This window comes from Mauremys mutica, chromosome 6 (assembly GCF_020497125.1).
Source record: "Mauremys mutica isolate MM-2020 ecotype Southern chromosome 6, ASM2049712v1, whole genome shotgun sequence".
Taxonomy (NCBI): Eukaryota; Metazoa; Chordata; order Testudines; family Geoemydidae; genus Mauremys; species Mauremys mutica.
This window is the reverse complement of record NC_059077.1, coordinates 116,128,359-116,139,184: the sequence shown is the minus strand read 5'-3', so window position 1 is coordinate 116,139,184 and position 10,826 is coordinate 116,128,359. Positions and strand designations below refer to the sequence as shown.

The 10,826-nt window shown below is 46.4% G+C and overlaps 1 protein-coding gene across 1 annotated transcript in view; it reads left to right on the top strand.

Moving 5' to 3' along the window:
- The first annotated feature begins 2,005 nt into the window (after positions 1–2,005).
- Positions 2,006–10,826, top strand: part of PALM2AKAP2 (PALM2 and AKAP2 fusion) — a 253,860-nt gene continuing 245,039 nt past the window's right edge. Inside the window, exon 1 of the mRNA XM_045020799.1 lies at positions 2,006–2,043. Within this exon, the coding sequence (XP_044876734.1) occupies positions 2,021–2,043 (23 nt within the window). The 5' untranslated portion in view covers positions 2,006–2,020. The remainder of the gene's footprint in view (positions 2,044–10,826) is intronic.

Here is a 10,826-nt window from a genome sequence, read left to right as displayed (position 1 = left end):
CATTTTTGTTGCCCTTTTCTGAACCTTTTCTAAGTCCAATATATATTTTTGGGGCGACCACATCTGCATGCAGTATTCAAGGTGTGGCTCTACCATAGATTTATGTAGAGGCAATATGATATTTTCTGTCTTACTATCCCTTTCCTAATGATTCCCAACATTCTGTTCGCTTTTTTGACTGCCACTGCACATTGAGTGGATGTTTTCAGCAAACTATCCACAATGACTCCAAGATCTCTTTCTTGAGTGGTAACAGCTAATTTAGATCTCATCATTGTATATGTATAGTTGGGATTATGTTTTCCAATGTGCATTACTTTGCATTTATCAACATTGAATTTCATCTGCCATTTTGTTGCCCAGTCACCCAGTTTTGAGTGATCCTTTTGTAGCTCTTCACAGTCTGCCTGGGACTTAATTATCTTGGGTAGTTTTGTATCATCTGCAAATTTTGCCACCTCACTATTTATCCCTTTTTCCAAATCATTTATGAGTATGTTGAATAGGACTGGGCCCAGTACAGACCAGTGGGGAACACCACTATTAACCTCTCTCCAGTCTGAAAACTGACCATTTATTTCAACCCTTTGTTCCTATCTTTTAACCAGTTACCAATCCATGAGAGGACCTTCCCTCTTATCCCATGACAGCTTACTTTGCTTAAGAGCCTTTGGTGAGGGACCTTGTCAAAGGCTTTCTGAAAATCTAAGTACACAATATCCACTGGATCCCCATTGTCCACATGCTTGTTGACCCCCTCAAAGAATTCTAGTAGATTGCTGAGGCATGATTTCCCTTTACAAAAACGATGTTGATTCTTCCCCAACAAGTTATGTTCATCTACATGTCTGACCATTTTGATCGCTCTGTGTACGCGCGAAAGCACATCTTTCTCACCAGCGAAGTTGGCTGAATAAAAGATATCACTTCATCCACCTTGTCTCTCTAGCATCCTGGGACCGACAGGGCTACAAGAACTGCATACAATCTAGCCCAAAGTCAGGCATTATTCCACTGGAACAAGAGTGGCAGAATCTGGCCCTATGTATATACAGTGGGAAGGGAACTCTGAAGAGAGGAGACCTGGTACCAGGCTCCATATATCTGAAGGGTATAAACACCAGGAAGGAATGATATGAGGGTGTTTAGGGTGAGCCAAGGAGATAAAACTAGGAGAAGGAAATGACATTAAGAAAAAGAAAATTCAGGCAGAGTATGAGGAAGTACTGCTAGATGGTGGACTAGTCTCCCTGGGAAATGGTGGAAATCCCATGGCTTGGGAAATTTAAGATTTCAGACTGGACAAAACACTAGACAAAGTCAGCATACAGACCCTCTTGCCTGGGCAGGGCGAGGGACTTGATTATGTACGGGCTTTATCCATCTCTAGCTTCTGCAATTCCACATCAAAGCTCTTGCATTAGCTCACCACACAACCCTCCATTTCCTGAGCAGGCAGCATTTTACCAACTGACTCAAAACAAATATTCTTCACCCTTGATGCAAAGCTTTACAAACGTGCATGATTGCTAATTAATGATAATTGGTTTTAATCTAGATTTCCCACTGTCCCCTACAAGTTCTTATTTAACGAAGACCAGCCAACATCTTTTGCTTGGTCATAGGAGAAAGGTACTTTCCCTATGCATTTAGGAAACCTTACACACATGCTGCCACAGCTACTTGTCCAGTGCTGTGCCTGTATCTAATTTACAAGCACTGATTGGTGATAATATATTCTCCTGGAGGTTTTAGTCCCTTCTCCAAGTGTTAATTAAGTTTGCAGCTGTTGATTAGCAGCTTTGCTCAGTAAACAACACCCTTTTGGAAAGTATAAGGTGCATAGTGTCAAGTTTTCAAGAAGAATAGAATCAAAAGGAAGAACTTTTGCAGAGGGGCTGAAAGCTAAGCTAGGACACATCAGACTCCTCAACTCTGGCACATAAATTCAAGCTCAGTATGGAATCAAGCAGCTTTCACCCTTTTTAATGGACTGTATTGATCTCTACAAAGGATTCTGATGGTTTTGGCACAAGTGACAAGGTTTGCTGGGGAAACTAGCTAGTGTAGAAGCTAAACCATGTCTGTGTTCTAATAAATAGAGCCCCATGGAATTCTTTTTAATTTTTATAATTTTCCTAATTTATTTTTCAGGAATTTCATGTTATTCATTTTATCCATGAGCAGGGGTCAGGTTCTGTCCCTCCTCAGGGGATGAGATGGGAGGGGAGATTGTGTGGGAAGGGGGAGAGAACGGAGATTGCAAAGCGATCTATCCAGCACTCACCTTGCAGCTGTGGCTCCTGACCTGTGGGGGTGGGCCTGGCTTCCTGCTCCAGGTATTGTGACCTGGTGCATGTGGTTGCAGGGCCACGCAGATTTGGCCCAGCTGCCGTTCTGCCACATCATGACAGAGTGTCAGCCAAGCCAAATTTGAGTGAGAGGTGATGTGACCCCATGCGCCAGGTTGCAATGCCACTCACTCCATTTTGGCCTGGCTGCCCCTCTGTCATGATGGGGCAGAGGGACAGCTGGGCCAAACCTGAGTGGCTCTGCAACTCCTTGGACCAGGTTCCAATGCCTGGAGTCCCAGCCCCAGGGAAAGGTGCTGCCGGAGTCACCAGTGTGGGGTGAGGGTTTTTTTTGTTTTATTTTGTATTCCCCCAAAATGGGGGGCATTCTACTAAGAAGTGACTGCCGCAAACCCATGCACCTCTCCTGGTCTGTCTGAGGTCACTGCAGAGAAGGCACTATTAGTGGATGTGGCACATAGATAAATGGTGGAGCAGGTTAAGATTCTTGGTTTCCAGCTGTGTGGCTCTGCTGTTAACCCCTGCTATGGGACCAGCACATTTCTTAGAGCAGACAGGTGGTTTTGTGGTTATGACAGCGACCTGGGATATAGGCGATAAGGATTCAATGCTTAGCCCTGCCAGAACAATACAAGAACCTGCATAGAATAAAACCGACTCCTCCACGTTGTCTGCTTCTATGGGATGGCCAAAGTCCCGTCAGGACTAGAACCAAGGATAGTCGCTGAGCTAACTGTAGAGAGACCCTGGGATAAGCAGGAGTAAAGTCCACTGAAGTGAGAACTGCATTTTTTGTGTGCCTCCTCGGCCTCCAGGGGATATGGGTCTGTTAGAGTTCTCAGCTTGACAGCCTGCCTCTTTAGCTCAAGCTATATCAACCCATGCTTTTAACGCTACAGGTCTGTGGTGTGTTGGCCAAGATGGTGGCTGTCACCCCAGAGATGGCTGTGGTACCTGTGTAGAAGTGTCTCTTCTTCCCTTGCTCGGGGATGGGGCTGGAACTCTTCTCTTTCATGGGGAGATTCAGTTCTTAACTAATACAGTTGTTCCCAGTCCAACGGTTACCTAGACAATTCTTCTCAAACCACATTAGACCAGGGCAGTAACCAGGCCATCGCTTAATTGTATAGTATAAAAGGGGTGTGTGTACTGTAGCTGGGTTTATTACAGCTTAGATTGTGGTCATTATAATCAGATCACAAATGTTATGTAAGTGTGTTTTGTTTTGTTGTTAAATTCAGGTCCGCATGTGTTCATTGTATATCATGAACTACAAAAGAATACAGACCCCACACAAACGCGCGCGCACACCATTTCCAAAGCCTTGGAATTAGCACAGAAATACAGACCGCAAAGCACGGCTTGTCCCGCACTTTAACCCTTTCACTACTGGCTCTTCAAGAATAGGTCACCAGCTAAAAATGTAGCTTAAGCAAGAGAATGCAGTCCTCTGTGGCAGAATGACTGCTTTCTCATAACGTATGTGACACCTGGATAATACAGTGAAGCGCACATTACAAATAAATACATGTGTTCTCTGGTTTCCCTTCAACTTTTTAATTGCCTTAGATAACTCGGTAACATGACGTCACTCTAGTAAGCATAGAGAATGCCGCAAATAATGAGGTAATACTATTTCAGGCATAACTGGAAACTTAACATGGGCCTTCACACAAGGTAGATCACCTCTGTGCTGCTGTTATCCCTCAATAGCATGATTCAGTAACCTCTTTGTACCAACTGACAGAGGGCCCAGGGGTGCATAAGGGTTACAGGGTTCCCTTGGGTCTAGGATCTGCATACTAGTTTACCAAATACTGTCCTGTAAGGGCTCTGATGAAAGACTGTGTTGCACTGGTGGCTAGACTCATTGTTAGATGTATGCATGGAAAATAGGTGAGGAATTGTGTGTGTGTGTGTGTGTGTGTATGTATAGATAGATAGATAGATAGATAGATAAATTATCTATCTATCTATCTATCTATCTATCTATCTATCTATCTATCTATGTTCTCTAGGTCTTGGAGTTAAGGCAGGTCACCAAAAAGTGAGCCACATATTCATGGCAGGCAGGCAGGAAGAGATGCTTCTCTGGGTATGTCCAGACTACCCGCCGTATCGGCGGGTAGCGATCGATTTATCGGGGATCGATATATCGTGTCTCATCTAGACGCGATATATCGATCCCCGAACATGTTCCCCGTCAACTCCGGAACTCCGCCGGAGCGAGCGGCGGTAGCAGAGTCAGCGGGGGAGCCGCGGACGTCGATCCCGCGCGGTGAGGACAGGAGGTAAGTCGGAATAAGATACTTCGACTTCAGCTACGGTATTCCTGTAGCTGAAGTTACGTATCTTACATCGACACTCCCCCCAGTGTAGACCAGGCCCCTCTCTCTCTCTGGCTGGTCGTGTATGAAAAGTGAGTATTGTATGGTTCACAATGGATGCCCATTCACCAGGGCCACCCAGAGGATTCAGGAGGCCTGGGGCAAAGCAATTTCGGGGGGCCCCTTCCATAAAAAAAAGTTGCAATACTATAATAACATGTATTTGGAAATGTAAAAAATAACCAGTGAAATACATTCAAAAATTAATTATTAATCATTTGAAAATACACAAGATACATTATTTAAAATCATTAAATGCTTTAATAATATGTATACATTTGCAATTACATAATGCTTCTTATGAAATCTTTTTTTACAAATTGTTCTGAACATTAATTATACAGCTGCAAATTTTTTTCCTTGCTTTCATTTTGGCGAACTCATTAATAATGTCATCAAAATGTATATCTTTGGCCATTTCATATTCTATGCTCAAAGTGAGCAAATGGTTCAGCCTTTCTTCCCTGGTGTCTGAATGCAAACGATTTTTAATCAATGTTAGCTTACTAAATGCATGCTCTCCCGATGCTACCCGACACTGGCAACACTGTTAGTACTCGTAAACAAATACAAATCTGTGGAAACACATTTTCCAACCCTTTTTTGAAGAGAGCATTAAGAACTGTAAGTGCAGAGGTTATATGTCCATCAACTCTTAAGTTGGAATCTTCTTTTATTTTGTAAAGATTCTAAGTTCCTCTTTAAGATCTTCTCTCTGGAGGACTTTTGGATATGCTGTGGCCAAAGTGTCAACAACATTTTCTATAGAAGATTAATCCACTTTATCTGGCGGATCCATAATGGGTGAAAATAAATATGAGACTTCAGCCATTCCTTCGCCATGACCTCCTAGCTCTGATAGAAGCAAATCCATTGTCGGGAAGAACACCTGTACTTTGAACTGAATATCGGGAGAGTCAAATGTATAAACTGCATCCCCTGTGTCGTCAAAGAATCGCTTGTTCCTCCAGATCCTTGAGTCACTTTTCATTTTTGGGTCAATGCCGAGGCTTGAAGCCAGTGGTGAGCTGCAGCCGGTTCGCACCGGATCGCGCGAACCGGTTGTTAAATTTAGAAGCCCCCTTTAGAACCGGTTGTTCCCCGTGGGACAAACTGGTTCTAAAAGGGCATTTAAATTTAACAAGCGCTCCCTCCCTGCTGCCCGGCCCCAGCTCACCTCAGCTCTGCCTCCACCTCCTGCCATGAATGCTCCTCCTTGCTTCTCCTCCCCCACAGCTTCCCGCGAATCAGCTGTTCGCGCGGGAAGCCTGGGAGGGCTGAGAAGCAAGCAGGCTTCCCCGGCCCAGGAAGACGACGCTGAGGTAGGAAACTAGGGGGGTCCCCGTGCCCCGGCCGGTCTCCGGCCGCGGCCCGTCCCCGCCTCCCTGACCGCAACCCTCCCTGGCCACCCAGCTCCAGCTCCGCGTCCCCGGCCACCCGGCCGTGCCCCCCCCCCTCCCCGCGTCCCTGCCCGACCCTCCCCGGCCCCGGCCGCGTCCCCTCCCCCGCGTTCCCGGCCGCGACCCTGCCCGGCCACCCGGCCCCGCTCCCACCCCTGTCCCTGGGTCCCCGCCCGGCCCCGACCCTCCCCGGCCCCGCAACGACCCTCCCCGGCCCTGGCCGCGTCCCCCCCCCGTTCCCGGCCGCGACCCTGCCCGGCCACCCCCCGCCCAACCCTCCCCAGCCGCGGCCCCCCCACCCCATTGTCCGGGTCCCCGCCCGACCCTCACCAGCCGCGGCAAGGCCCCGCGTCCCCCCCGTCCCCGGCCGCGACCCTCCCCGACCCCCCCCCGAATCCCCCTCCTGGCCGCCCGGCTCCGGCCTCCCGGCTCCGGCCGCACCCCCCCCCGGCCATGCTGTGACCCCACCTACCGGGATGCCCGGCTCTGGACACGGCCCCCCACCTCCGGCCCGGCCTGGCCCCGTGGCTCCAGCCGCCCCTGCTGTTTTGCCAGGGGGCCGGGCTCCGGCAGCGCGGGTCTGGGCGTGGCGGCGGCCCCGGCTGCCCAGCTCCAGCTCTGGCCGCAGCCCTCCCTGGCTCCACCCGGCCAGCCACCTGGCTCCGGCCGCCGGGCTCCCACCGCATCCTCCGGCTCCGGCCGCATGACTCCTGTCCCGGCCCAGCCAGGTCCAGGCAGCGCGGTAAGGGGGCAGGGAGGGGGTGTTGGGGAGAGAGGGTAGGGGAGTTTGGGGGTGGGGGGTCAGAGGGCAGGGAACAGGGGGATTGAACGGGGGCCAGGGTCCTGGTGGGGCAGTCAGAAAGGATCAGGGGTTGGATGGGGTGGTGGGAGGCAGTCAGGGGCAAGAGTTCCAGGGGCAGTCAGGGGACAGAGAGAACGGGGGGTTGGATGGGGCAGGGGTCCTGGGGGTCCATCAGGAATGAGAGGAGGGGTTGGATGGGGTGGCTGAGGGTACTCAGGGTACAGGGAAGGGGGGTGGATGGAGCAAGGGTCCCTGGGGGGGGCATCAAGGAATGCGGGGGGTTGGTTGGGGCAGGAGTCCGCGGGGGGGGGCATGATTCCTCCTGGGGTGAGGAGGGAACCGGTTGTTATGATTTTGGCAGCTCATCACTGCTTGAAGTGACTTGTTTGGCTTCGTCAAAAAAAAATTGGCCAAAAATCTTTCATTGTCTGAATTTCCTTGACTAAGTTGCTTACGTGTTTAGTTCCCTCTTCCATTGTTAATTTGGCACTTTGTAAGACCTTGTTCTTATCATCAATACACTGAAGCACTTTAAACCATATTGTAGTAAGAAGTACAAATTCAAATTACTTAAGCCACTTAATCAAAAAGTCAATATCTGCCTGGATTTTGGGAGTTAAATGAAGCTCCTCTTCAAATTTAATTAAACTTTCCAGCATGCCGGTGTGATTTTTTTATTAGGAGGCTAACAGCATCAACTCTTGCGCTCCACCTAGTTTTAGATACACAGTGAAGAGATATGTTCACAGTGGTCTGCAAAATTTTCCATCTTGCAGGGCAAAGAGCAAATACTTTATAGAGTTTCTGAACATTTCCAAAATATGTTTTTACCTCTACACTGGTTTCCATAGCATGGGTGCCACAGAGGTTCCACGTGTGAGCGCTGCATGGAAAAAAATAGGCATGGGCATTTTCTTCCAAAATTCTTGTCTTTCCTCCCTAACATTTTCCTGACATGTTAGAGGCATTGTCATATCCCTGCCCTCTGCACCAAGATAGTTCTAATTCACAGTCTTTAAAAAACCTTTTTCTGTTCTGCTATATCTGCGCCAGTCTTCTTTTCAAAATCTACTAGTTCAACAAATCTTTCGTGCACATCCCAATTTCTGTTTTTTTTGCATAACGTATCTGAGAATAAAAACTAACTGTTCTGTGTGTGAAACATCAGGTGTACCATCAACAACAATGCTGAAATATTGGGCTTTTCTTACCTCTTCAAGAATAGAGTTTAAATCTTTCTGCCCACACAGTTTCAAGAACTCATTCTGACTATGCCATGACAGGTAGTGAGCCTGCATTCTTCGACCAGACTCTCTGCATTGAGCTACCATCTCTAGATGTTGTTTCACCTCACTAGTGTACCTGCCCAAGCTTCAGTGTTGACAAGAAAAGCCCACAGTCATCATAATCAACAGTAGAATGGCTACCATGAAATGGCAGATTATTCTTTACTAGGAAAAGTATTACGTCAAAAACAACAGTTAATATTTTACACCATTTTTCCTCCTCCTGTTTAATACTATGCTGTAATGCTGCATCAATGCCTCTTTTATCACTGAGTTTCTGAAATAATTCCTTTCACTTAATGTAATTGCTCAAAAGCGTTTTCTTCATGACTCTTGATTTTCTCGTAAACCTTTTTCCAATTATCGGCAATTCCGCCTTCAACAAATTTTGAATGATGCAATTGGTTAGTTTGAGTTTCACTTCTGTAGAGACTGCAGGGAAAACAAAATATTGCTGCAGCATCTTTACTCCACACCATCCAGTCTCTTTCAATACATTCACCATTACTCAGATGTTTAGAAAAAACTGTTATCGGCAATTTCCTGCCAAAAGAATCACGAGGAAAGTTTTCCGGCTTATGTGCTAGACCCTTCAATACAATAAGATCTCTTTTCTTTATATCTAGGTACTTCCAAGAGACTGGGTTATTTCTGCACAACTCTTCTTCGTCATTCCCATCTATAGAAGCAGGACTAGTCGACTGTACCAGTTTCTCAGTTGTAGCAGTGTTACCGCTGTGTTCTCCACTGTCTATCCAAAGAGTCTGGATTTCCTTCTCTTCCTCCACAACAACCATAACATTGTTTTTTGAATGTGGTAATATTTTGGTTCCTCACACACCGCCTTTTCTTTTTCTCTTACAACACACTTTCACTTCCCACCTCTGAAGATCCTTGAATGTCAGCATCGCTCAACTCAGTCAACTGACTTGACTTGGATTGTGCCTGAAGAAATTTGTGAAGAGTTCTTTTTCCCTTTTCTTCTTGTCTGTCTAGCTTTCTTCTGCTTTCTCTTCTCAAATCCTGAAATATATGTACGTTTCATTTTTCTAACCCCTACGATCGTTGACTATGTGATGATGCCTGCAGACAAATTAATTCCCTTGGTATCTTTCATTTTGTTAGGTAGGTGTGACACTTTACCCCATAATGCTTTATGGGCATATTACACAACTGGAATATGATCTACTGAATCTATTAATCCTATCTGCATGCATGTATCATTTTTGTATTCGAAGTTATAAATATTGGCTGTGTACTGGCTTGATTTCTAAATAACCTTAGTAGAACATGTGGTCAGTTCCTGAAGAAAGGAATGTTGAAGTTAAGTACCTAATCAAGAGACACTTAAAGGACAATGTTATATCCTTGGGGCAGCCGGTGTAGGAAGCAATCACTTGAGGCCAGAGAGCAGGCAGCTAACCAAAACCTCCATTTTATTTACAGATATACAGAGAGCTCACTCAGCCGGTTGAAACCGGTTGAGCTAACCCATAATAATCTAACTCAGTTGCCATAGCAACAAAAACCATGACAACCAAATACACAACAGACAATGAATCTTGGAATGCTCCAATCCACATAAGAAGTCTATTTGAGGATGTTCAAGGTAGCATGTAAACAATGGATGCTACCTGTAAAAACTGGGAATCATGCATGGACATGTGACTTGCCCAGGTAACTCCTAAACTCCATCTTGGAGCTGGACTGTGCATAGGAATGAGGAGGAGGGTCTCCACCCACAAGAAAAAGTCTATTTAAACCCCTGGGAGACCCCTCCATGGTGGTCTTCAGCTGACTAAAGAGAGAGCCTCCCTACCTCCCAGGATACTTGAAAGAAACTAGAACAAAGGATAGTGTGCAAGGGGTGTGAGTGGTTGTTGGACCCAGGCTAAAAAGAGATTAGTCTGTAAAAGGGAGCATTCTGGAACTGGTGAGGCTCTTATCTGTGTTCAGTTCGATTAGACATAGATTTGTGCATTTTATTTTATTTGGCTCGGTGACTTATTTTGTTCTGTCCGTTACTACTTGGAAACACTTAAATCCTACTTTCTATATTTAATAAAATCACTTTTTACTAATTAATTAACTCAGAGTGTGTATTAATACCTGGGGGCGGGGGGGAGCAAACAGCTGTGCATATCTCTCTATCAGTGTTTTAGAGGGCGAACAGTTTATGAGTTTACCCTGTATACGCTTTATACAGGGTAAAATGGATTTATTTGGGTTTAGACCCCATTGGGAGTTGGGCATCTGAGTGTTAAAGACAGGAACACTCATGTTAGCTGCTTTCAGGTAAACCTGCAGCTCTGGGGCAAGTAATTCAGACCCTAGGTCTTTGTTGGAGCAGACGGGAGTGTCGGGCTCAGCAAGACAGGGTGCTGGAGTCCTGAGCTGGAGGGAAAGCAGAGGTAGAAGTAGTCTGGGCACCTCAGGTGGCAGCTCCCAGGGGGTTTCTGTGATCCAGCCCATCACAGGTAGTTAATTGAAAAATTCTTCATGTACCCCGTGTGTTGCGGAACAATTTGAACTGCGACAGAAATTAAAATAGACGTTGAAGTATCTGTCACGACCATCGTGCACAGGAGGGAGAATATCTTGCAAAATGTATGCTCTAAATTTTACTTTATATCACTTTG